Source organism: Ochotona princeps, chromosome 7 (genome assembly GCF_030435755.1).
Source record: "Ochotona princeps isolate mOchPri1 chromosome 7, mOchPri1.hap1, whole genome shotgun sequence".
In the NCBI taxonomy this organism is placed as follows: domain Eukaryota; kingdom Metazoa; phylum Chordata; class Mammalia; order Lagomorpha; family Ochotonidae; genus Ochotona; species Ochotona princeps.
In genome coordinates this window covers 72,740,372-72,766,387 of record NC_080838.1, presented here as the reverse complement: position 1 = coordinate 72,766,387, position 26,016 = coordinate 72,740,372, and the positions used below count along the sequence as shown (strand labels likewise).

The 26,016-nt window shown below is 36.6% G+C and overlaps 1 protein-coding gene across 1 annotated transcript in view; it reads right to left on the bottom strand.

Moving 5' to 3' along the window:
• Positions 1 to 3,395: 3,395 nt before the first annotated feature.
• LOC101531828 (transmembrane protease serine 11C-like) overlaps positions 3,396 to 26,016 on the bottom strand; it is a 54,202-nt gene continuing 31,581 nt past the window's right edge. Inside the window, exons 4-10 of the mRNA XM_058666656.1 lie at positions 21,078 to 21,145; positions 15,917 to 16,080; positions 12,493 to 12,531; positions 8,994 to 9,165; positions 7,555 to 7,814; positions 5,907 to 6,049; positions 3,396 to 3,557 (exon numbers count right to left, since the gene is read on the bottom strand). Coding sequence (XP_058522639.1) covers positions 3,396 to 3,557; positions 5,907 to 6,049; positions 7,555 to 7,814; positions 8,994 to 9,165; positions 12,493 to 12,531; positions 15,917 to 16,080; positions 21,078 to 21,145 — 1,008 coding nt within the window. The remainder of the gene's footprint in view (positions 3,558 to 5,906; positions 6,050 to 7,554; positions 7,815 to 8,993; positions 9,166 to 12,492; positions 12,532 to 15,916; positions 16,081 to 21,077; positions 21,146 to 26,016) is intronic.

Genomic DNA, 26,016 nt, shown 5'->3' with positions numbered 1-26,016 from the left:
ATATTAGAAAAAAACCCACTATTTTGGGAATCAGGAGGTCCCAGGTCTATTGTATGACCCTCAAGCCTCCTGTTTCTCATAGTTAACTTTTGTGAAATTCACAATATGGAGTTTAGAATGTTCTCTACCTTCAAATTAATTTTGTATTATTCTTGTTTGTTGCAGACAGTCTACTATTCATTAAAATGCTTTTTATTTAATAGATGTCTTATTTAATTCAATCACTGATTCTTTAATTCATTTGCTGAAAAAATATTCATTATATAACAGACTTCTAGGAAACTATATCGCATGGGTTTTGATGTTTTCTGTTAGTTTCATCTCTTCAAAATACCTTCTTCTGATTAAATTCTTCAGTGACTCGTAGATCATACAGTAGCATCATTTTCTGCAAGAAGGTTCTTGATTTTCATTTCTTCAGCTACACGTTAGTCATTTAGTAGCATGTTATTCAACTTTATGGTGTTGTTAATTTCTTTTTTCTTCCTGATGTTGATTTTGTTTTGTGTCTTTTCCTTTAAGGGGATGTATTGTAGCTGTGTAATGCAGTCTGTCATATCTAGTAACATGTTATTTAACTTCACGGCATTGTAAATTTCTATTTTTGCTTCTATTGCTGATTTTGTATTATGACTTTTCATTTGAGGGGATGTACAGTAGCTGTGAAATGGAGACTAACATATCCAGATGTGAGGATACAATGTAGTATGCATTTCTACTTCCAGACAAAGATGGACTTACAATGAAACTGTTTTCTATATCCTGACAATAGGATTCTGGACTCTCTGCCATTGACCATGCCAGCAATGATGGACATGACTGTGTATGAAGAACTATACTTTAGTAATGATATAGAGGAACTAGGTGGGGGGGGATTTGGGACGGGGATAAGGGAAATCCCAGTAGCCTGTGGAACTGTATCATAAAATGATGATAATAATAATAATAATAACAATAACTAAAAAATGTAAAATGTGAAAAAAATGTAAAAATAAATCCATGTAGCATTTTTTTCAAGAGATGACAATCAAGAGCTTTCCAACCCCCCCTCCCTTCCCGTTAAAAGTGGAGCATCGGTCTAAGCTAGGCAATTCTTGTCAAATAAACATTTTTTTGGTGAACTTCTAAGATATTAATATGTAGAAGGGTTAATTCTCATAATTGATAAAAAAGGTATGTCAAACTAACCTAAACAATCAGATCATAAAGAAATTTTGTTAATCTATCCGTAAAATTCACAACATTTTAGAATATTAAACTAAATTGATTCATAATTCTTATATAACATTACAGAGCATACTTTTAAGTGTCAGTTCTGGAATGGAATTGTATGCTTTTAAAATTCCAGTTGGATGAATTATAAACTCTATGGTTTTTGTAAAATAGTTTGATTTCTCTATATATCATTTTTTTTCCTTATCTATTTAGTTGTGATAGCAGGGGAATTATCTTTATGGTTGTTTTGGGAAGGTTCAATTTAATTATATATAAAGTGTATTTAGAACATAGGAAGGACCCAATAAAAGTTTATCTTATTATTGACAAATTTTTGGGATGTTATGAAAAATTACATCGTAAGGAAGGCCATGAGTGGCAGTTGTAAATGGTCAGTGTTGAAAAATAGAAAGATTGGCACCAGCACCGTAGTGCAGCAGGCTAATTCCTGAAGTGCGGGCATCCAATACAGACCTTGGTTTGTGTCCTGGCTGTTCCATTTCCAGCTCAGCTCCCTGCTAATGGCCCCTGCACCCACGCAGGAAACCCAGAAGACCTCCTGGCTTCCAGCTTTGGGCAGGCTCAGCTTTGGTCATTACCATCATGTGGGTTGATCCAGATGATAGAAGACAACTGTCTTTCTCCTTCCTTCTCCCTTTCTCCCTCTCTTTGTGTATCCAACTGTATCCCCCTCTTTTTCTCTGTAATTATTTCAAGTAAAAATAAACAAATCTTAAAAATAAAAAAGAAAAAATTAAGCTCCCATTGCCATATTGGTGGACTTACCATCTGAGAAACTACCTTGATGAGAGAAAATTAACTGGACTGCCTGTAGAGACCATCATATTTAGATGTGAAGATAAAATGCAGTATGCATTTCTACTTCCAAATCAATGAAACTGTGAAATATATCTTGACAATAGGATGATGGACCCTACAATGTCAAGATACACTTAAATAGGAGAATGATGGACTTAATGCCCATTTATGAAGGACTGTACTACTGTAATGATATAGGGGAAATCAGTGTGTGTAAGGGGGATTTGCAGAGGAGAAAGGGCGAAATTCCAAGGCCTATGGAACTGTATCATAAAATAATAAAATATGTTTCAAAAAAAAGAAAAAAAAGATTGATTTTTGTGCAAATACTTTTTGGAATCCATATGACAATTTTCAAGAAGTTGGGATGCAACGTGTATATTATGAAAATGCTGGGCCTGGCGGCATGGACTAGCGGCTAAAGTCCTCGCGCCAGGATCCCATATGGGCGCCAGTTCTAATCCCGGCAGCTCTACTTCCCATCCAGCTCCCTGCTTGTGGTCTGGGAAAGCAGTTGAGGACGGCCCAATGCCTTGGGACCCTGCACCCATGTGGGAAAATGCCATGCTTTAGTTGCAACATTTGTACCTAAATAAACACTTAATTCTGTTTTCCATCAAAAAGAGAAAATATATTGGATTGCAACTAACCTATAGGTTTGGCATAATATTCGACTTGTAGATATGTATGCCTTCAGCTTAGAACTTTTTATATGTGCAAAAGGACAGTTAAGCAAAGGAAAATTTCCATATTAATTATTCTGGTGGATAATTTGTATTATTGAGAGGATGGGAATAAGTCAATAAACACTGGTCTATTCATTGCGACAAATGGATTATTATATAATTTTGTGTTACTGAAGGTAAGAAAGACATAAATTGAGAAGGGATTAGCATTAGCACAAGGACTGGAAAAAGTACAAGTAGATTTTTGAATAATTTTTATAGCCTGTATTACTGCAAATGATTACACTACAACCTATCAGTAGGCTGACTTTTTTGTATCCGTTTCTTATGAGCAGAAAATTATACACTCAGAAGTTGGTTTATTTCTAAATTGCCTAGTCAGTGATTTCCCGAGATTTTGATCTGAAAATTAACAGAGCCTTCTCTTTAATAAATTGTAATCCATATTTACTCACATAGTTACTCCCCATCTGGAAAAGAGTAAAGGGAAAATTGCATATCCTGGTTCGGTCTCAATGAAAGTTTGTCAAAGCCTAATAGTAGGTTTTCATGTTTCTAAGATTGTTTTAAAATTTTCAACATCAAATTTCCATAAGGTGATATGTAGCTTGGGAATGACAAGCATACATAACAAAAGCACAACCTTTGTGCTATCATCCACAGAGGACTCCCCCACTAAAGACCAGTTTTGGACATGATCCAGTCCCGGTAGTATGTCACTCGGGTGTAGATGCCAGGCTTGTTCGGAAGAGCACATTCATCTCCCCAGCTTACGATACCAGCAAGGAACCACAGTCCTTTAGAATCTTCACTAACTAGTGGTCCACCAGAGTCACCCTAAGGAGGAAAAAGTAGGCAGAAATATATAATCACTGCAGTTTAAAGGCAAATAGTGCATATTTTCCCTTTCGTAGCAAAGAGAGAGAAGAACAGAATAGTCCTAGGTGTTTCAATACGAAAATCATTTTAGTCTAGGATATTTTTGGATCCTATAATAGTTGATTTGAATCAAAGAAGTCAATGTATGTCTTTTTTACATAGCAATACAACAATGGCAAAAATATGTGAAAAGTTTCAGCTTAGTTAATATCCAAGAGTATTTGAAGGTATTATTTCTATGCATCCAGCGTGCAGAGAAACCCTCTGATTATCTTCCCAAGCTCCCTTATTTCTCAGAAGATGATGGAATAAAGGAATGTTTGTATTTAGCTACCACCCAAACTGGACTGTGCTCTCCCGTTCTCATGTAAATACTGCTCTTCCAGAATTGTGTGAGTTGGCTAGATCTCTACACTTATTGTTTTCATCTGCTTATCTTGGGCTCATTTCCCCAGAATAATGGAGTACTTTAATGCTACATTTTCCTTTGCTCTGATCCTTCCAATTATCCTGGATAATTTTAATATCTATTGCATGTTGCATCGAATACTTTTTCTTCTGCTGTTACAAGCTATTTTGTTCTTTTGCCTGTGTTCTTTGCCCATGCTTCTTCCACTTACACAGGTATGTTAACTTTGATTAACTTGAGCTAAATCCTTGCCTTTCATGCATCAGGATTCCAAAAGGCACCAGTTCTAATCTCAGTAGTCCCGCTTCCCTTCCAGCTCCCTGCTTGAGGCCTGGGAAAGCAGTAGAGGATGGCCCGAAGCCTTGGGACCCTGCACATACATGGGAGACCTGGAAGAGGCTCCTGGCTCCTGGCTTTGGATTGGCTCAGCTCTGGCTGTTGTAGCTGCTTAGGGAGTGGATCATTGGATCTTTCTCTCTCTCCTCCTCTCTGTATATCTGACTTTCCAATACAAATAAATAAATCTTAAAAAAAAAAAAAAAAAAAGGAAACTGAGAGTCTGTAACAAAATGGTTTCAGCTGGAAACCCTTATCCTTAGTGAAATAAGCCAGTCCCCAAAGGACAGATATCACGTGCTCTGTCTGATATATGGCAACTAACACACAAAGCACACACAGCAAAAGCATATAAACTCTACAAGGGAAAATAATGGAAAAATGGAAAACAATGGATGTTTACAGCATGTGTCTATTCCCACATAATAGTAGGATTCTCATTATTATTTATAGTTACACATTCCACTACATTATTTTATTATCTTTCTTTTCTTGTACTTGCCATGTCATGATACAGTTGTATATTATAAAGTTAAGCTTGTGATAGTGAAACAAATGACTCTGCTATTACAATAATTTGGAGACAAATAGTAGGAGGGGAATATAGGAAAGACAGAGGGGTAGGGACAGAGATGGTCCTATGCTTACAACTGTATCGTGGATGAAGGAAATAAATGTATTAAAATAGTAATTAACAATGAAATTCTGACATTTACAGAAAAATGGATGAAAGTGGAAATCATTATGCTAAGTGAAGAAAGCCAGATACAGAAAAACAAATTCCATGTGTTTGTGGAACCCAAGAAATATACAGAGTATAAAAGTTATGTGGATGTCATATTTTTGGTGTACTAATAGTTACGAATATTGTCTTCATTGATTCACACCATTTACATGACAATATATCCTTCTTTCCTCATTTTATAATCATTATCCTGAATCCCATCTTATGTGCTATTATTAGTGCTCCTGTTTTCAAGAAAAATATTCAGTAATAAATATGAAGTACATGTGGAAAATGATAAAATTATTACATATTAAATGTAAAAACGCTCCCAGAAGCACACAGAAAAAAATCAATATAATTTTACTTAAATATTTTAGATGTCAAAAATATTTAGGGTATTAAAAATTGAGAAAACTGCCCTGGTTAATCAGAAATTTAAAATTGCAAGGCAAGGATTGGCATTGTGGCACAGTGCATTAAGCTGCCACTTGCTGTGCTTACATCCCACATGGTAGTGCTGATTCAAGTCCTGGCTATTCTGCTTTCAATCCAACTCCCTACAGTGACAGCTGACCCAACATTTTGGATCCCTGACGCCCAAGATGGAGATGCAGATGGAGCTCAGGACTTACGGCTTTGGCCTAATCCAGCTCCGACTGTTGGAGTCATGTGGGGCGTGAGCCAGGGGAATGGAGTCTCTCTCCGTCTCCTCTCTGTCTCCTCTCTGTCTCTTTCTCAATTCTTTTTCTCAATGTTGCGCTACCCCGTTGAAAAATATATATGAGATAAAATACAATGAAAACAGTTTTCCTGAAAATGAATGAGGTGTACTTACCTGGCAGGCATCCACACTGCCCTCCAGGAACCCTGCACACAGCATTCCAGGTGTAACGACTCCGCCATATGCCTTTGCGCTGTTACATATTTTATTATCTATAATCTTCACTAATCCTTTTTGGAGTATATTAGGACTTGCCCCTAAAGGAAGAAATGTTTATAGTTTTTATTGATCCCTCTGGTATGTAACTTTAACACTATGTACAGCTTCCAAATCAATGTAAAACATGTTTTAATTAAAGCTTAGTTTCATGTCTTGGTAATAAAGAAACAACTAATGTTTATGAACACTGTGAACATTACAATATTTAGATAGTATTATAAATCTATATGTAAATATTCAGAAAAACCTAAAAAGTACACCTATGTGTGATGGGATTTCTCCTTTTGAATTATTTTGAACTTTTATATTTATTGCATGTGTATCTTAGAAAACCAGATTTAAAATTTATATCCTGAACTACACATTTTATTCCTGTTTTTAGCTTAGTTTCTTACTGTAGCGCTGAACCTTGGAATAAGTTTTAGGTGTATTTTCAGCTACTAAAATACAGTTGTGAATATAAATGACCAATAAGTCTTTACATTTTTATTGCCATGAAGAAGCACGTATTTAAATACAAGGCTACTTGAAAAAGTTTGTGAAACACGAATGAAAAGTCCGAGTTAATTTTGGTGCAAAAACTTTTTGATGTAAAAAAATGAATTTGGAAAAAAATTCACTAAAATAAACTCACACTTTTGGTTCCATTTTGGCACAAGCTTTTTCTGAAGTACATTCGTGGTATTTGTTAGAGTCTTACCTTCTCACTACCCATTGCATCAGAAATGCTTATTCCTGAAGTAGGCATTTGACTGGGCTAGTAAGAGTCCAACACACCATATGGGATTACTTGTATTTGAGTCCTGACTCTAGCTCCTGGTTCAAATTTCATTAAATGTTCACTTTGGGAAGCTGTAAATGACAGCTCAAATACTTGGGTTCCTGTCACCCACATGGGACACCTGGATTGAATCCCTGGCTCTTAGCTTCAGACTCATGGTCATCTGAGGGATGAACTAGTTGGTAGGAATTCTTTGTCTATCATCCCTATCTCTGCCTTTGAGTATATTCCCCTGTCTTTCTCTTTCTTCCTCTCAAATGAGTAAATAAAGCAATTCTATGTAGTTCCCATTTTTCTTACATTTGCATAAAGCATATTCTGTAATTTACTTTAGTTCTTATATTTGATGATTGCTGTCTGTCTTCCTTTGTTGAGAAAGAAAATTTCTCTGCCTCTTGCTAAGAAAACATACAGGGATATTTGTTTATTTTACACATTATCATATGCAAACCATCTAGAGTAATACTTGATGCAAGAATTGCAGTAAACATAAATGTTTGTTGAATGAATAAATAAACGAAATGGAGGCAAATAAGTTACTCAAATAATACATTTCTGTAAAAAAAAGCCATTTTATGGGGACTTATGTAAATAACTATGAAATTATAGTGTCTGTGTGAATATTAGGATACTTTTCATTGTTACACTTTATACTCTTTAGAATGATCCATAGGAAAAAAACGTTTAGAATTAGTTGTAATTTTCCGTACTTTACAGCTCCTAAAATTGAAGTCCTGGGACACAGGAATGTTAGGAACTCACCATCAGACTTCAATGCTCCCCATCCTGTGACCACGACTTTTGTATTGGGTGGGAATCTGTAGTGAGCTTCTGGAAGACATGCTCTTCGAATGTTGCTTGCATACAACACTGGGGAAGATAGACGCACAACAGCAATGTCGTTGTCGTGTGCAGGGTGCCGGTAATTCTCATGAATTATAATCTCCTCGACAGTCCGTTTTATTTGTGGGTCACTTAAGAGAAGCCCAAAACTTACAATCCAATCTTTGGGATCATTTGCACTAAAAAAGTGGATATACTTATTAAAATTCTTGTATGTTAGAGTCATAAGCACTTATACCTTAAGCTACTTAAAATATAACATTTGTTTTGAGTGCCCATGGTGCTTAAAAGCATATAAAAATGAAGTTGGATGAAGAGAAAAAGTAAACATAATGATCACATGAATAGATTTTTATTAACGAATAAACAATTTTTCAAAAATAAAACCCTGGACTGTCAGGCATGATGGCTCAATTGGCTAAGTCCTCACCTTGCAGGCACTGGGATCTCATGTGGGCACCAGTTTGTGTCCCAGCTCCTCCACTTCCCATCCAGCTCTCTGTTTATGCCCTGCAAAAGCAGTAGAGAAAGGCCCAAAGCCCTGGGACCCTGCACCAATGTGGGAGACCTGGAAGAAGCCTCTGGCTCCTGGCTTTGGATTGGCTCAGCTCTGGCCACTGTGGCCATTTGGGCAGTGAACCTTCGGATGGAGGATCTTTCTCTCTTTTTGTCCTCTCTGTAAATCCGCCTTCCAATAAATAATAAATAAATATTGAAAAAACAACCTGGAAGTGAGACTATATTTCTTGTTTTATATTCTAAATGATCAAGGAGGCTTAGGAAAGCAATTTTAACAGCGCAATAGAATTAAAAATGGACAAATATGGAATAGAATAAATTTATGGAGATGAGGAAATTAAGGCATTTTGTAATCTTTAAAACTCTAGATTAATAGGAATGCATTTTAAATTTTAATTTTTACTAGTTAATCAAGGATTTATATTTTAAAAACCGGAAACAGTATTTTACTAAAAGAATAATCAAAATAGCAAACAGTGTTTTACTAAAGGAATAATAAGCTCAGCTAAACATTTGAAGGGAGTTGATTAAATCTGAGAGAAATTTTTGTTTAAAAAATTAAATAAATGCTACAGAAAACCAATGGAAATTAATGAAAAAGAATCATCAAACAAAAATGTTAAAATATTATAGGTAAACAAAGGAGACTTTGGGTGCAACAACATGTTGTTTGAAAGTCATCATGTCCATATCTGCCATGTTGCTGATAAATCATTGAACAATTTTGAGGCTGTGCTCTTACTACTGGACAGTTGGCAATACAGTTGTGTAACTACTGTGTTGGAAAGTATGATCAGATTTTGAGTGGATCTGAGGTCTTCCCCTGGGCCAGAGCTTACTTTATGAAACAGTGAGCAGCAGTGACAAGCCAGTTATTACTGATCAGAGTGGCTCCGCATCGGTGGACATGATTCTGTTGAAGGCTGGCTTGCCAGGGCCATTCTCCTTCCTCAGCATCCAGGCCCCCTGCAATTTTGTTGCCAGTGGGAGTTATTGTGCGACGTCCACAACCTGATCAAAATAGAGTTTATTAGTATTGATGCACTTGTGCACACACATTGCTGCAGTGAAAGGATAAGTGTCTGTATTAACCGAGGGAAAGCTCACAATCTTAAGAGAAATTAGGATGGATTTAACTGTTGACATGAGGTTTCCTCTCCTATCCTCATGGTTCACAATGCACTTCCTGTTAACCTGATGGAAGGAGCTAGGTGGAAGTAAATGTTATGATTTAGAAGACAAAAATTCTATATTACTAAATTATACAGGTAAGTATTTTTTTTCATCCTAGAGGGCAGTTTTTGGGCAGTGAGTCTATGAAAATCACCACAGGAAAAAGAGAATGAATATGAATGTGAATGAGGTACTGATGAGACACAGAGTGAACAGGAATGTATTCACACTCAGATCACAGCGCACAACACTTGGATAAAAGGAGCAACGACTTCTTTCCAAAGTTCTGTGCTGATGAGATCAGGACTGTGATTCTAGTTGCAGAGGAACTCTCATGAAGTGATTAAAGCAAATTGGTAGTAGTAGTACAATTTCATTAGTATTTTCTCCAGCTTGATGACTTTCCTTCATAGACTCCCTTGAGTGCTTTAACTTTGCTCCAACTAAAGCACTGAGCTTGTCTCTTGCATATCTGCTTTTTATTGTAGATGTTATTTTATTAATAAACAGAGTAGAGGAATCATGTATATATTATTATATGTCTATGTGTATATATTTTTTGTTTTGTTTTGTTTTTGAAAAACATGAATCTCTAGAAGCTACCATGAACTTACCACATAAAAGGAGCTTAAAATATATTTGTGAAAGTAATGGTTCAGCAGTGTAATCATGAGGCTTCTGGAAATAAAAATGGTAATTGATTATAAAATCACTTTCCTCTGATGAGTATGCTCCAAAGAATTGGAGAGCAAATAATTGGACAAAATCAATGTAGGAGGCATGGATTAAAACAGTGGCTCTCAGAGAAAGTTTCCACACTTTCTCTCTGGAAGATATTTGGCAATGATTAAAGACTTTCTGAGTTGTCACATTTGGAGGCGAGGGACGACTACTACCTCGTGGGTACAGACCAAGATCGTGATCAATTTCATCTAACACACAGAACATCCCTGGTAACAACAACATTAAGGTTAAGAAACCCGTTGAACTTGACTGGACAATAAGATGATGGACTCTATGTTTGGTATATGCTTGCAATGGGGGAATCTCAACTGAACTTGAACTGTGGTTATGCAACAAGGTGGAGGAATCCACCATGGTGGGTGGGTTTGGGGAGGGTTGGGGAGCATCCAAGTACCTATGAAACTGTGTTACATAATACAATGTAATTAATGAATTAAAAATAATAATAATAATAAAAAGAAACAATTGGGAAAGTGAAATGGTCAGTTGTTGCAGGGAGGTACTAATCGTATGCCACCAGATGTTGAGATAGTCTTCCCTGAGACCGAAAAGGCATTGAAGGCACAGTGGAGGGTAACATATTTTTTTTTGAGGCCTTAACTAGTCCTTTGAGTCTTATTTCACGTATTTCTTTGATTCTAGGTTATTTTGTTGTTCAGCCCAAATCTCAAACCTCAGGGCAGCCTCTTCATAAAAATCACTCCGCCGAGCGGGTGATTCTGTGACCCTTGTTTCTCACTGGGACCCCTGGAATGTTACTTCCTTTGCTCTCCCATTCTCTTTTCACTCCCTTAGGATGGACACTGTGAAGGAAAAAAACACATAATCCAGTAGCCAGAGGCAGCTCTGGGTCCCTTCTCTTTGGGTCACTCCTAAGGGAAGCTTGCTTCTACTCAACTTCCGCCAGAGGAATATAAAAACAGAGATGAGCAGAACCTCGCCTGTGTGACTGCAGTTCCCAGTTTCTGCTTACTCAGAATTCCTAACTAATTTGTATCCACGCATCAACGCCCATTCTAAAGTCTCACTTGCTCATGATTGTTTTGTTTGTCAAGCTTTCTGCCAGCACTTCGGCATTTCACCTTGTTATTGCTGCTGCCAGTCTTACCTGCTACCTTACAGCTTTGGTATAATATCGAGAGAGATCATACAGCACATTTCAGGGATTTAAAGTTATAATGAAGTTTGCTGGTTCATACTTTCAGAACGTGAGCAAGTCTTGTGAGTTTGTATTACCTCTCCATTGTCTTGTTAATACATTTTAATTCACCTTTGTCACATACCAAAACTCTCTTCTTTAACCCTGTTCATTTTTTATACTCCTCCCTCCTTTTTAAAAAATTATTGAATTCCTAGATCGGTCAAGTTGGATTTAGAATACTGAAATGATGGTTGTTTAGTGTTCTAACTGTGAGAGCAGAGGATTGAGCCAATCTTTCTTAACATTCCTTCCATTATTCACTTGATCGGATTTTTTGAACCTGACAAATTCCTGGTTGTGGATTTTGATATTTATCAATATTGACTTTAATTGGAATGATTGGTTTTAACGTGTTTTATTAACTTGCTTGAGCTTTTTGAGTTAAAATCTATGAGAAAGCAAAAAAATCAAATATTGTTTTTGCATTTAACTTTTGGTCAAGCTTCTCAGAAATAATTGCATTATGACTTTGGGAGATGGAGAGCCTGGGGTTGGTGTCACCTGGTTCTTGTGGGTGATTTCTCTAATCCAGTGGCCTCTACCAATCTCAGTTTCCAGATAAAAGCAGTGTGTTTCCTGGCAGCCTGCTCCAGGTTTCTGTGACCAGAAGATCACATTTCCCAGGGCAGATGTTGGGAAAATGGAAGCAGACTGTCTTTGGTCAGTAACAGAAAAGCTGCTTATATCTAAGGCAAATTATTATTATTATTTTTTGCACACTAGGCTTTGTTGGCTCTTAAGACTGAATTCTATAGTAAATTCCTGGACCTGGAGTTTCCAAGAGGAAAACAGAAAATACAGATAATTGACATTTCTTGAGTGCTTGTTATGAGCCATACATTCTTTTTGATGATTTTCTTGTGTTATTCTACTTTATTTTCACAATTAGAATGGAGTCTTGGAAAAATTAAATAACATGTAAGTAAATTCATCTAGCAATTTAAGTGGCGTATGTGAGACTCAAAAATTATGAGTTTCATTTCAGATTCTTAAGTTCTTAGTTGTTACTGCTGGTCTCCAGGCACTTTGTGCCACGTGGTTACGTGTAGCTTAACTTACAGCTGTGATACCAGTCAATCTGAGACCAACTACAGTGTCCTTCATACAAACTTCTAAAAGCAGGTGTCCTATTGTACCACTATATTGACCCGCAAGTGAAAATCCTTTCTGGCATCCGAGGAATTTTTACTAGGATGATAACTCTTGGTTGATACACTTACATGTATTGAGAAGATTTTCTGCTTCCAGCATTGCAATATCTACAAGTCAAGGAGAGAAAGTGGAAATATTTACATTTATGAATATATTTATTTTAATATTAATATTGTTTTGGGAAATACATTATTGCAGAGGCGTAATTCTTATTATCCAGTCTTTTAAAAAACATTCTTTTTTTTAATTTGCAAAGGAAACAGAGAGAGTGAGAGAGAGAGAGAGTGAGAGAGCTATCTTCTCTCTGATAGTTAACTCCCCAAATGGCTACAATGGCTAGAGCTGGGCTAGTTGAAGCCAGGAATGAAGAACTCCAACTTGGTCTCCCACATGAGTGCAAGGACTCAGGAAGCTGAGTTCCATTCACATTAGAAGGGAACTAGATCAGAAGCAGCATGGCTGGGACTGGGGCAGGCGTCCCATGTGGATCAGGAGTCACAATCAGAATGTTAACCCACTGCACCACAATCCCTGCTCCATATTATTCAATCCTGAATATATGCTTCTATGTTCATAAATTAGAACAGAGGATTACAAAACTTTAGTATTTACTTTTTTTTTAAAAGATACCCAAATTCTTCATTACTTATTTTAAAAAGTGGTCCAGGTCCTGAAAATTATGGAAATGTTTGAAAAATAATGATCTTACATTACTTCCTAAATTCAAATCATCAGAAAAATGAGTAAATTTAATACCTTTTGTGAATCACTTTGGATAATTTTTGCTCATTGCCTATTTTTACCACAGTTGTGGTGACAGAGTTGAATCAGTTCTTTAAAAAATTTTTTTAGAATGGTTTTAAATTTGCAAAACAAAAATTGTGAGGTACTGCATACAAAACATCGACATATGACTCTGTTTCCCCAGTTGATCTCGAATTACTTTATTTGTCATGATTAATGAATGGGTTAGTTCTGTTCAGGATTAACTTCCTGGGTCAGCACCTAAGACTACTAACTATTTTCCAAAAGAAAGGCACAGGAAGCTTAAATGCAAAACTAGAAAGTGGGGAATTTTGTGCTGTAGAACCATCGATCAATCCAAGATGAGAGGTGATGAACAGAAGTTTTTGTGTTTAGTTATAATGAAGAATACAGTTCCAAAACATAGTTTATTAGGTCCCACAGATTGAAACTAGAATTGTCTTTAGTGATGCTTAACTGACTCTCCTCAAGTTCAAAGACTAAGCAAGTCTTTGTCTTGGGTCCTGCTGTTCTGGACTATAGTCTAAGACACTCAGACAACTATTGAATAGCTGTTCTTTGCGGGGCACTGTGCTAAGTGCTTTAGGTGCATGTGCTGCTTTGCTCTCCAGGAAAAAAAGCACCATAATCTCATGGAAGAAACCAAGTCTCAACGGGATAAAGTGATTTTTTAATGGGGGCTTGGCAATAAAGAGGGAAGGAGTTATTGTTGCTCTACCAGAACTTTGGGAAATCATCTACTTCCTTACCCTCATCTATAAGGCAACTCAACTTTAAGGGGAAGGTCAGTAGAAGGACTTTATAGAAAGCAGTAGCTCACTTTTCCTTCCTTCCTTCCTGCCTTCCTTCCTTCCTGCCTTCCTGCCTTCCTGCCTTCCTGCCTTCCTTCCTTCCTCCCTTCCTCCCATCCTTCGCTTTTTCTCTCCCTCCCCTCCATCTCTCTCTTCCTCCATCCCTTTATTTTATCTATCAATAATCTATTTATCCAGTTGCTTTACAAATCTAGAATCCACAGGACATACATTTGGACTGTGTTTTTCCTCATGGTAAAAGCCCCAAAAGTCGTAATTCTTCCTTTGTAGCAATCCTGCTTTTTAAAGTGCTTTGTATGTGTTAGGTATTTGACATTTGTACAATGGATTAAATGAACTACTTTTAAAATTCTCGTCAATAAATGGCAGACTCAGTAAATTTTCCAAAATTACACAGCTAATATATAAAGGACTTGGAATTAAAATCTCAGGTAATCTCATAATGGAGTCCATGATGTTAGCCACTATACTGTGTCACCTCTTTCTGTGCATAGTACTACAGCATTGATGCTAATAGCTCTGGGCAATGATGTGTAAGCCCCTGCTGTAGGTGGTAGCGACCTTTCCCTCTTTTTAGCAGTTGTGTGAAATAAAACTCACAACCTTGACATTTGCAGGTACTGGTGTTAAGTAATAGAACTAATGAGTAACATAAGAAGGCCAGGTTGTTCAATGAGGTATGAACAGCATCCTTGACTGCCTAGATAAACTTGTCACAGATTCATGAGACACAGTTTCATTCATGTGGCAATCAGTGAAGATTTCTCATGCTGAGAGGGACTTGAATGAGAGGCAGGTGTCAAATTGCTTCACTGATTTGGAGAACTGTTTTGGTCAGTTGCTGGTTCAAGCTTGTACCTGTGTAGCTTTTGTTTAATTTTTTGAGGCATCTACCTTTTGATGAAGGGTAATCAGAAAAGAGTAAAGGATTCATCAAACACAGAGATTAGAACAACACAAAGCATCATTTGTTCTTAAGATGCTATACGTCACTGATCTTCATGAAATTTTAGAGCGGCATCAAAACAAGTGAAACTAATGTAAAACTAAGAAAAACCACAAATCTGGAAATGGGCCTCAGGCAGCACTTTTTGGAACTGTATAATGTTTAGGAACATAATATAAAGTTACATCTTGAAATTTGAGTTCATATCTTAGCAAATGAGTTTCTAAAAATAAACCTTTGTAGAAAAATATCTCTTCAAATTGGAGAGTTAATTTCCTTATCTCCATTCCTTTGATGTCACCACACACAGATGACCTCTGTGATAAAGAAGGCTCTAAGAAAGAGTATATAATATCCCAGGAAAAGTTATGTTTTTATAACACAATGGCTTTTTGTTGTGGTAAAGTATGTTCAGATCTTGTTTTTGGTGTTTCTGATGTTTCATGCAAATGAACCATTGGTGTAAAAATCCACTCCTCTCTCTGCCCCCAACAGTTTAGTCCTTCCTCTAAGGGTGGCACTAGCATTTTGTCCTTGTGCATATTTGTTGTAGCAGGTAACTCGTGGCCCAGTTCCAAACTGTGTACTCTGGTGACTACCCTTTGATCAAGATCTGAGAGACATTTATTATCCTCATCTTTTAGAAATGTTCAGAATACTGTCAGGTGACTAAGATTAAGAATTAGATTATACATGAGAAGAAGAGAGATAATGTCCATTAATGGTGCATGGAGAAGTAAGTTGGATGTTAAAAAGGCTCTAACAATTCAGAAATTTGAGTCTAGATTCTTGAGCTAAAGAACATTGAGGAAGGTATCATGGCACACAGAATATTTAAGGCAAAGTAATATTACTAGTGGTTAAAACTAGCTGTCCTTAAATCTTAAATGATATTTATGGACAGAAATGCTATTTTCATCTGTATAACAAAGCACCATATTAAAAGATGAAAAGCATATAAAGTCTTACCTGAAAATCTAAATGTAGAAAAATCTATAAGTAAAGAACCAATTTTACCCTTTAGCTTTTGATATAAAATGCTTTCAACCTTATCCCAATATTTCGCTGCATTATTTTTATAAAAAGATTCAAACTTCAGCACAGCATGTATTAACACCTTCCCTTTGGATCGGCTGCAAAACATAAACAGGTAAACAAATTATGCTTTAAATGCTGAACTCTATTATCCTCAGTGGCAGAGATGTGCAGTTCCTACACAAGTAAAGGTTAAGGTGATAACAAAGTGGAATTATATTATACTTCATTAACTCTCTTAGTTTCCCAAGAGAATGGAAATGGTGCTTGATAGACATAGCAGAAGCAGTGTCAGGGGTCATTGGGATATTTTTAACATTATTCATAGTCCATATAAAATTGTCAACTTAAAGTTTGTCTGCTGTACATTTCTGAGTGCCTTTTGTGGTTATATTGCAGGGCCAGACTAAGGAATATGGCCTTATATGGCCCACAGGCCAGATGTCTCCCACTCCCGGTAGAGCGTGATTTACATTCAGGAGAACTGGATTTGTAATTGGCCAACTCCTTGACAAGAGATACCTGCTTGCTTTTTCTGTACCCAAGCTCTTCATCTCTGAAATGGCAGTCTTATTTACTGTGTCATTGCAAATACCACTATATATGGGAAGCATCTTTAGATAACGTGTGTATTCAAATCTCAAGCACTGTGCACACTCATTTCTTAATAAAATATATGCATGTGTTGTGAATGAACTGAGGACTGTATAGGAAGGGCCAGTGGAAAATAGTAAAGTAACAGATAACATGAGAGAATTGCTTTATTATTTTTCCTTTATTTTAATGCAAGCAAAATTTGCAATAGTGGGTCCATTGTCTCTCATCTGTTGGGAATCAGTACTGACAGCAAAAATATTAGCATAGAGCACTTTCATTTGTAATTCTGACTTGAAGATGCAATGTGTAAGCCAGAAATTTTAAAAGCAAATAATTCTGCTGACTATACAATCTCTAATATGCTTTGTTCTGTTTCTGTGTCTCTTTATCTTTTCTCAAGCAAGACTCTGCATGTTTGAAAATAAAGAGCAGTTGTGAATCTCTATGTAGCTCAAGGAGGAGTCTAAAAACATTTACTTCCAAGCCTTTGTAACACTCATGAACACAAAACAAAAACCATATCCATGATCTGGTATTTTCTGAGTAAGCATAATTTTTATTACTGTAATTTTTAAGATAATTTAAAATAAATGAATTAGCTATTTTTATGTCACTGTGTCATTTTATGTTTTAAGGTATATATGTATCAGAAACTCTTCCTTAGGTTGTTGCAAATATACTATTTTTACTTCCTTCACATAATATTAAATTGTTAGCAATTTAATGCAAATGTATTAATTATTCTCACTGTTTTTCTGCTTTTTGCTTCTCAGAGGTCTTATCTAATCTGTAGGGGGACAGTTCTCTGTCCCTTAGGGAGCAGACAAGACATATCACGTAACTGTTTATTTTAAATATTTTGTCCAACCACAGGGGTCATGCTGAACTTATCTCTTGGGTCAAATAACAGTATGAAACCAAAGCTAAATCTAGACATGTGTACTGCAATTCTGATATCAATGGGGTCATATGATCCTCTTTTTAATTGGAAATATGACTTATTTTAATTTTGTCTTCTCATGATTCACAAAAACTCTGCAGTTCTGTGTAACAAAATGCCTATACTTCTTTGCCACAGGAAGCTTTCCTTTCTGTTCTGAACTTGCCATTCATTGGTTCCCTTGACAAATCTCTATCAGTTCAGATAATATGCCAGGCCGACCACAGAATCTTGTTTATATTCCAGTAGGAGAGAAAGCCTCTTTGAAGTGAGATCTTAACAATGAGAAGAAGGGCGTCATGCTAAAATCTGGGAGAGGAATATTCCAGGAGGAGGAAACACCCCTGCAAAGACCCTGAACAAGATGGGCTCAATGTTTCCTGCAGCATCACTAAATATTAGAGACAATCCTCTTCCTTTGCAATTTCCATGGGAGAGTGGGGCCTAACTTCAGTGGGCACCTTTCTGGGAACTGTAAAACTACTCTGTGTCACTAAGAAACAGACGTTTACTTTTCCTGTGGTAAAGCCAATTAGCAGCTAAACATGGTGTAAGCGCTTTCTTTTTACCTATGTCTATAAAACCCTATCACCCTTTGTTTCAGTAGAGTTGGGTTCTTCCCTCTCATTGCATTAGCCTTTAATCATGTTTTCTTTTCTGTTTATCTTTATTCAATGTAGGTTTATTTTGACAACCCCGTGATGGGAACACGTAGAGTTAGTTGACGGGAGGAGTAGTAGCAGATGAGTAATGAATATAAAGTTTGAGTGAAGGTGATGGCATGAGTTGGGGCTAGAGAGACAGAGAGAGGGTGGGGGGCAAGGACCAGGTTAAGGAGGGTCACGTGTATTTCTGAATTACTGTGGGAAACTTTGAAGGTGTTATAAAAGGGAACAATATACGGCTCTGACTCATTTTTTCTGCTGCGTGGAAAAGAAGCAAAGCCTTCATGTTAGAATGATTGATACAAAATTTAGATACAACCATTTGTGTTCAAATTACCGCTATATTATTTACTAAATCTGTCAAGCATCTTGCTGTGGTACTGTCTTGTGGTCTGTATTGTCTAGAAGATACTTAACCTTCTTTTGTTTTAGTTTCTGTAAAATTTTAATATACACCTATATATTCCATATATATACATACATACATACACACATATATATTTCAAATGGATATCATCCCAAACCAAACTAAACCAACCAAACAAGCAAAAATGTTGGCCATTATGCATGGGAAAAGGGTACATTACTACACTGCTTAGAGGAATGTAAACTAGCACAACAATTATAGAAGACAGTATGGCGATTCCTCAGAAATCTGAAAATAGATCTGCCACGTAACCCAGTCACTCACTTCCGGGAATTTAACCAAAGGAAATTAAATCAGCATATGGTAGAGGTTTTTTTTTTGTAACCACCACATTTAAAGCACCTCAATTCACAATAGTTAAAATATGGAATTATGTCAGATGTCCTTCAGCTGATGACTGGATAAGAAAAAAATGTGAAAAAAACATATACACTATGGAACACTACTCAGCCATATAAAAGAATGAAATCCTGTCTTTTGCAACAAAATGGATGAAATTGCAGGTCATTATGCTCAATTCCCCAAAGATGAATAGCATATGTTTCTATTGATTTATCATGATTAGAGAACATTAAAAATATGATATACATGAATGAAATTCACATCTTGAGATTTGATTGTTATTTGTAGTTATTGTCTATACTATTTTATTTACTATTCAATCAATTGCTTATTTAGTAGAGGATTAAGGCTATAATTATAAAGTAAATTGAAAGTATGTCATTGAAAGAATTAAAATAAAAATTAGAAAAGAATGGAGTAGAGAATGTGAATCTGAGAGGGAGGGGAGATAATTCTGTTCCTAGAACTATATATGTGAAATAAATTAGTATCACTTATATGAATAGCTTTAAAAATTAGAAACCAATTAAAAAGGAAAAATTACTTAAAAGGAAAATAACCAAGGAGAAAGAAAAAAAGAGAACATTTAAGCTTACAGGCATCTTGGTTAAGTTTACCATGTTGGTCTTACAAAAAAGCAAGGACATCCTTGATATTTTGATTGTGGTCACAATGAATCTATAAATTGCTTTGAATAGTATGGATGTTTTTGTGATAGTATTTCTTCCAATTCATGAACATTAAAGATCTTTCCATTTTTTTGATACCTCTATTTCTTTCCTTAATATTTTGTGATTTACACGACAGAGATCTTTCATACCATTCCCACTGAAACCTTTGGAGCTATTATTGATAGGACTGAATTTGCAAGCTCTTTCTCAGCTGTAGCATTTTTTTGTAGTTTCTGCGTACAAAGGCTCCATGTTTCCAAACAGATGTAACTTTTACAAGCCAGCTACAGGTATTATTTTAGAGTATTCACATTCAGAAATTTTTTGCTGGAATTTCATGCAATTTTCCCATTGACAAATGAAATTAGTGCATTTGAGGAATACCTTCCACTGCAAATTGTTTGTTAAGCCATTATGTATTATATCTCCTCTTTCCAGAGCAATTCTGTCTCTACCTTCCTCTTGAGAATTCGGTAGAACTGAGAGTACTAAATAAACATTTAAAAGGTGATATTAGGTCTTATTTTGCTGTATCTTATCCTGACTTGAGTTTCCATGGGATAATTAGGGTAATTCTTATACTCTTAATTCTGTAGCTCCTGTGCAGCATCAATCGCAGAACTTTGATTATAACTTTTAATAGTTAGTAATACTGATGGCAAATACAAAGAGAAACACAGCACATACAATGCACAAGAAGGAGGGTACTATCATTGATCTTATAAATAAAGAAGAAAACCCAGTATGCTTCCTTGAGGGAACCTAGCTGCCCATACAGAGTATGTATTGGCCTGTATGATTTTTCTCCAGTGTATGCGATTAATACAGGATCATAATATTGCTCATTCAGAAGGACACTGCTTATTGGGATAATAAATATGTTAATTTGCTTGGGACTCTGGAATGCTTACATGGATTGTGGACATACCAATTGGTTATGCGATCACTTGCTTAATGACTAAGGTGCTTTATTTATTTTTTTAAAAGATTTAAAAAAAATTTTTACTGGAACGTCAGATATACAGAGAGGAGGAGAGACAGAAAGGAAGATTTTGCATCTGCTGATTTACTCCCCAAGTGGCTGCAGTGGGCAGAGCTGCACCGATCCGAAACAAGGAGCCCGGAGCCTCTTCTGGATTTCCCACTCAAGTGCAGGACCCCAAGGCTTTGGGCCATCCTTGACTACTCTCGCAGGCCACAAGCACAGAGCTGGATGGGAAGTGGGAATGCCAGGATTAGAACTGGTACCCATATGGGATCCTGACGCGTGCAAGGCAAGGACTGTAGCCACTAGGCTACCATGCCAGGGATGTTACTAAGGGTTTTGAGAACCCAAATTCCAATTTATTTCAACCCTTCAGTTGTATGTCAAGCAGAAATTTTTCTGTTGCATATGAGATATATAAATGAAGGAAAAATTTCTTCTTCCTGCCTTTCAGTCAGTTGTACATACCTTACTTGAACAGTATGAGATTTGACATACTGTCTTCGCAATTCAGATCCATGAAATGTTTCATTCATCTGATATAAAACAAAACAGTGATTTGCATTTAATTTTGTCCATTTTAAGTTTTTCACTTCAGAAAACTTTATATAACAGCTTAAATGATACTAACATGCATCTGTTATTCAGCATTACCAATTATCAGTATATGGTCAGTTTCCTTTTGATTCCTTCCACCTCAGAGGAATTAAATGATTTCTGTAAATCACCCAATTTACAGTGTTAAGATTTTCCCAACTCAAGAGGAATAGCTTCTAAAATAGTTAAGAATCATTAATCAAATATTTCAAAATAGCTTGTATAAAAACACAGGGGATTGATACATGTCTGAGACAATACGTATGTCACTTATCATTTTCATTATGTATTGTATACGTACATTAAATGTTATAGTGTGGAAAATAATTAAAGTTACTATGCATGAATAAAAAGGTTATTATACTTCAGAAAGAAAGTTTAATAATTAAAGCACATCATATCAGTTTGCAAGGATCATTGCCATTTTTGCTATCTAGTTTTGTGACCTGGAAATCGAAATTAAATATATATATGAAAATTAACTTTAAGGTGATTGAATTTATACTTAAATATGATTATCAAACTGGCATAAGATAAAAAGCACAATAATGACTTGTTGATGGAAGTGCAGGCAAGACACTTGCATACACTTACTGCTGGAAATAGAAGTGGTTTTAATCTCTTTGAAAGTAATGTGTTAGCATTTCTTAGAATTAAAAACCCCATTTAATTAAAAAAATTTTAGTCTGGAAATCTTTGAATAACTGCAGTGATTGCATGTGAGGATATTTTTTACAATGTTGATTACATTAGTAAAAAACTTGAAATGGTGACTGTTTAGAAATGCAAGTGATGTTGGAAGCATTGTGGTATATTCATTTATGAGTAATACAATAGACCCTTATACCTACTTGGAGGGATTTTTGTGGCATACAGAGAAAAAAAAACTTATGAAATTCTGTGCTTAATTCCATTTTGGCAACATAGGACAAATATCTTTGTGTCTTATTTTCCTATATGCCAATATATAAGCAAAGAGTGAAATAAGGAAAAAATATATGTGCTGTTGTTCATGTGGGTTGTTTAGAAATGGTATTTGGGACATGTGTGGAAGGAGAGGAAGAACTGGGAAAAATCAAGCCAAAAAATGTCTATACTAATATAATCCTTTTTATATGAGATGTTCTTGTGCTTCAGTTGATGTGGGTTATTTATGTTATTCCTTTTCTTCATTTATATATATATGCACACACTAGGGAAATGAAAAAGTCATCATAGGTTTCTTTTCTTGGGGTGTGTGTACATACATGTATATATACACATATATATTTGTTTACATTTTAACTTATTTATTTATTTATTTATTAATTTTGATATTTTTTTTATTGTTAATTATTTTGCATTATGTGACAGTTTCATAGGCTCTGGGAATCCCCTCATCCCTCCCCCTCCCCTCCCCCCGGTGGATTCCTCCACCTTGATGCAGCATTACAGTTCAAATTCAATCAAGATTCTTTCCTTGCAAACATATACCAAGCATAGAGTCCAGCTACTTATTGTCCAGATGGGTTGAACAGTTTCTTGGGGAGACCATTTCTGGTCTGAAGTTTGAGCTGGCAGAATATCATCCCAGTCAATTAAGAGTCCCAATATAACATCAACAGCAATTTGCAATGTTATAGAATTGACATGGTTTTGAGTAACCAGTGTATTAAAAAGAAAAAAAAAAAAAAAGGAAAACAAGTCCTAGCCACAAACTATGATTAGCTCATTGACATCTCAATTTTAGTTCATATACAGGACCGGCTGCTCTATACCTTAAAATGGCCATAAGGCACCATTCAGCTGTTTTGTGTCCATTTCATCTTAGTATTTAGCCAGTTGTTGTGTTGAAGTAAAATTTTGCTGATCTTGGCAGATTTTAGGATAATCCAGACTGGCTTGTAACTCTAACAAGATATATGTCAACATTTTAGGTGCAGAACATTTTTTTTGGGGGGGGGGGATGTGCAGGAAAATCCTCAACACCATGGTGAGGAGTAACTAATCTTTGTGACCCACCCAGTGAGGCATGAGCCAATCCATGCCAGCTCTTTCCTGTCAGATTTCAAGCTCTACTTTCTGTTGTTTATTTATTTTAGTTTTTTTTTTTTTTTTTTTTTTTTTTAGTTTGTAGGATTGTTTGCTGTGAGGGGTTTTCGAAGCGATCCCGATGGTCATTGCGAGGGGGGGGGGGTCCAGAGGTGGAGCCAGGCTCGGACCAGAGAAAGCTCTCCTCCCTGGTCCCGAAGGACATTTATTGTTCTGTTTCTGCGGACCACTCAGGGCTCTGGTTGTCTTTCCAATGACGTTGGTTTCTGCACGGTAGTGTTTGGACTTCTTCCATCCCCTGTGGAAGCTCCGGTTGGGGGTGGGTGACCTCAGAGTACTCGGCCTCCGAGGGCATCCAATTCCCTGTGGCCTCCTTGGCAGTTGGGATATAGTCCTTGTTGCTCTTATTAATAGTTTGTGGTGAAGGTCTGGGAGTCTTCATGGTTGGGATCCAAGCTTCCTCCTTACCACCTGCTCCACTCTGGAGTACTCCCCTGCTCCACGCACATGACCTCCTGCATTTTAACTTATTTATATAAAATAAAAAATGTTCAAGTTTCACTGTATAGATTCTGGAGCATACTGATACTTCTACCCTCCTTCCTTCTTCCTTTCCATATTCCAAATTGTTCTCTGCACAATTTTAAAAATAAAATTTAAAGCACGACATTCATCAAGGTTAAGAGCCCTATTATAGGTTCAATAAAATTCTAACTGTTATTTTTATTTATTTATTTTGTATTATGGAGCCTTTATTAACCAAGCTTGGTGATGGCAGAGCCCACTAGAAATTAGCAAAGGACAAGTCCATGTGGCAAGTCCAGTGAAAGTCAAAGCCCTGAGAGGCACAAATGGTCATTACCGTGAAACCAGTCTGTTAAACTGAAGACTTATGTCCCAGCTTCCCCAGCAATATAAGCTATCTTAAGAGACATGCAGTGGACAACCTGGACAGACTTACAAAGCTGAAAATATTTGCCCTTTCTTGAGCACTTTCATTTCTTCTTTAATTTTTAAAGATTTCTTAATTTTTACTTGAAAATTAGAGTTACACACGCACAGAGAGTATTTGGAGCTCCTGGTTGAGTAACTGGGTTGATTTTCATCTTATTTACTGAGATAGTTAGCACTGGGGAAGGAACTGATTATACGGTGAGGACACTATCTTCTGTTTTTGGGGTTTGTTCCTGCTCGCAGGCCCCGAGACCACTGAGGGTGAGGTGGTGATATTCTTCAGCCACAAACTGGTGAAGGATGCCCACTTATTGGGGGAACTTACAGGCTTAAATAGTAATAGAAAATGGGGAAGGTAGAAGGGCAGTCCGACGGTTCTCACATCCAACAATGACATTGTAAGTGGCATGTAAGCATACCTATTTCTCTGGACCCTCCAACCAACTCACAAGTCACGTTCTTCATGCAGGGCTGGAAGCTGAGCCTCAGGTCTTGGGCAGGCAGACCTTGACTCAGAGAACAAAAAAGCTAGCACCTAGGCTAAAAGCTATGCCCTGGGTGGTATTCATCACATGTGATTGGCAAGCAGGATATGGGTAGGTTTTGACTTCTTAGAGTTGCTTATCAGAAGTCCTAGCACAGCTCATCCTCACACAGAGAAGAGAGACTGGGGTGTGGCTCACTGCTCTCTGCATGCCCAGTGAACAGGCCAGCTTGGAGTCCTGATTCCCCTGGGGACACAGTGTGCCTAGGCCTCTCACATGGGCTAGACAGAGATCCAGCGGTGATCACCCACATTCTCTTTTAGAAGTTGTCAATGTAAATGGTTTTCATTTACATTGAATGAAATGAGTATAGGGAAAATGAAGCTAGAGATTAGAGAAGGAATGGAGAGAGAAGGAAGGGAGAGAGGGAGAGATAGAGAAAGAAGATGGGATAGACCACCTGTTATGTCCTTCTTTACGCCACAGATGACCAAATGTGCACAGCCACACTAGACAGAGTACGGGAGCAGAGACTTCAGTTTAGGCCTCCCATACCAGTGGGAAGAATCCGATTACTTCAACCTTCTCCACTGCCTCCCAGTGACTAAATGCCTGGCTAAGAATTGAACCAGGCGCTCCCACGTGGGTTACAGGCACAAATACGGACATCCTGAATATCTGGAGTTGATTTTTCCATGTGCTTTTTTTCCAGTTATGGAAAAGAAAACCAACATATTAGTAATTTTTTATGAGGGTGATTTCAAATCACCTGAGATACAAATGATAGCTCTGTAATGTTCATTTCATTTTTGATAAACCCTGTATCTTAGTTCCTTTGGGTCTGGAAACTTAGTGAAAATGACTTTCATTAATCAGCTACATATTTTATTTTAAACATAACTTGGATCAGAGAGTGCAGTAATTTTTGAGTTATCAACCATCTTAGAATTCTTATATTAACCTTCTAATACATGTAATAGAATGAACCTAAAAGATTTTTTCCTAAAATGAAGCAGCACTGTCAACACGTTAGGTGGAATAGACCCTGAACATTTTCATTTATTTTGTTATCTTTTAAAATCATACATTTCTTCCTCTGTTGAATTTGATCATTTATATGACATTGGATAGGCTTTCCCAGAGAGGGGCATATGTGAAAATATGTATGTCCCTAGCAAGTTCAACTTAGCTCAATGGAAAATTTATTGATAAATGTCTTGGTTTTATTCTGACCTAAAATGTCTCCCCCTGTTTTTGGCTCTGATAAAAGACTTGGTTTATAAGCTTGATTACCCAGTGTGATCCGGTGATTTAAGTGCCTTTCACCTACCAGTGTTGCT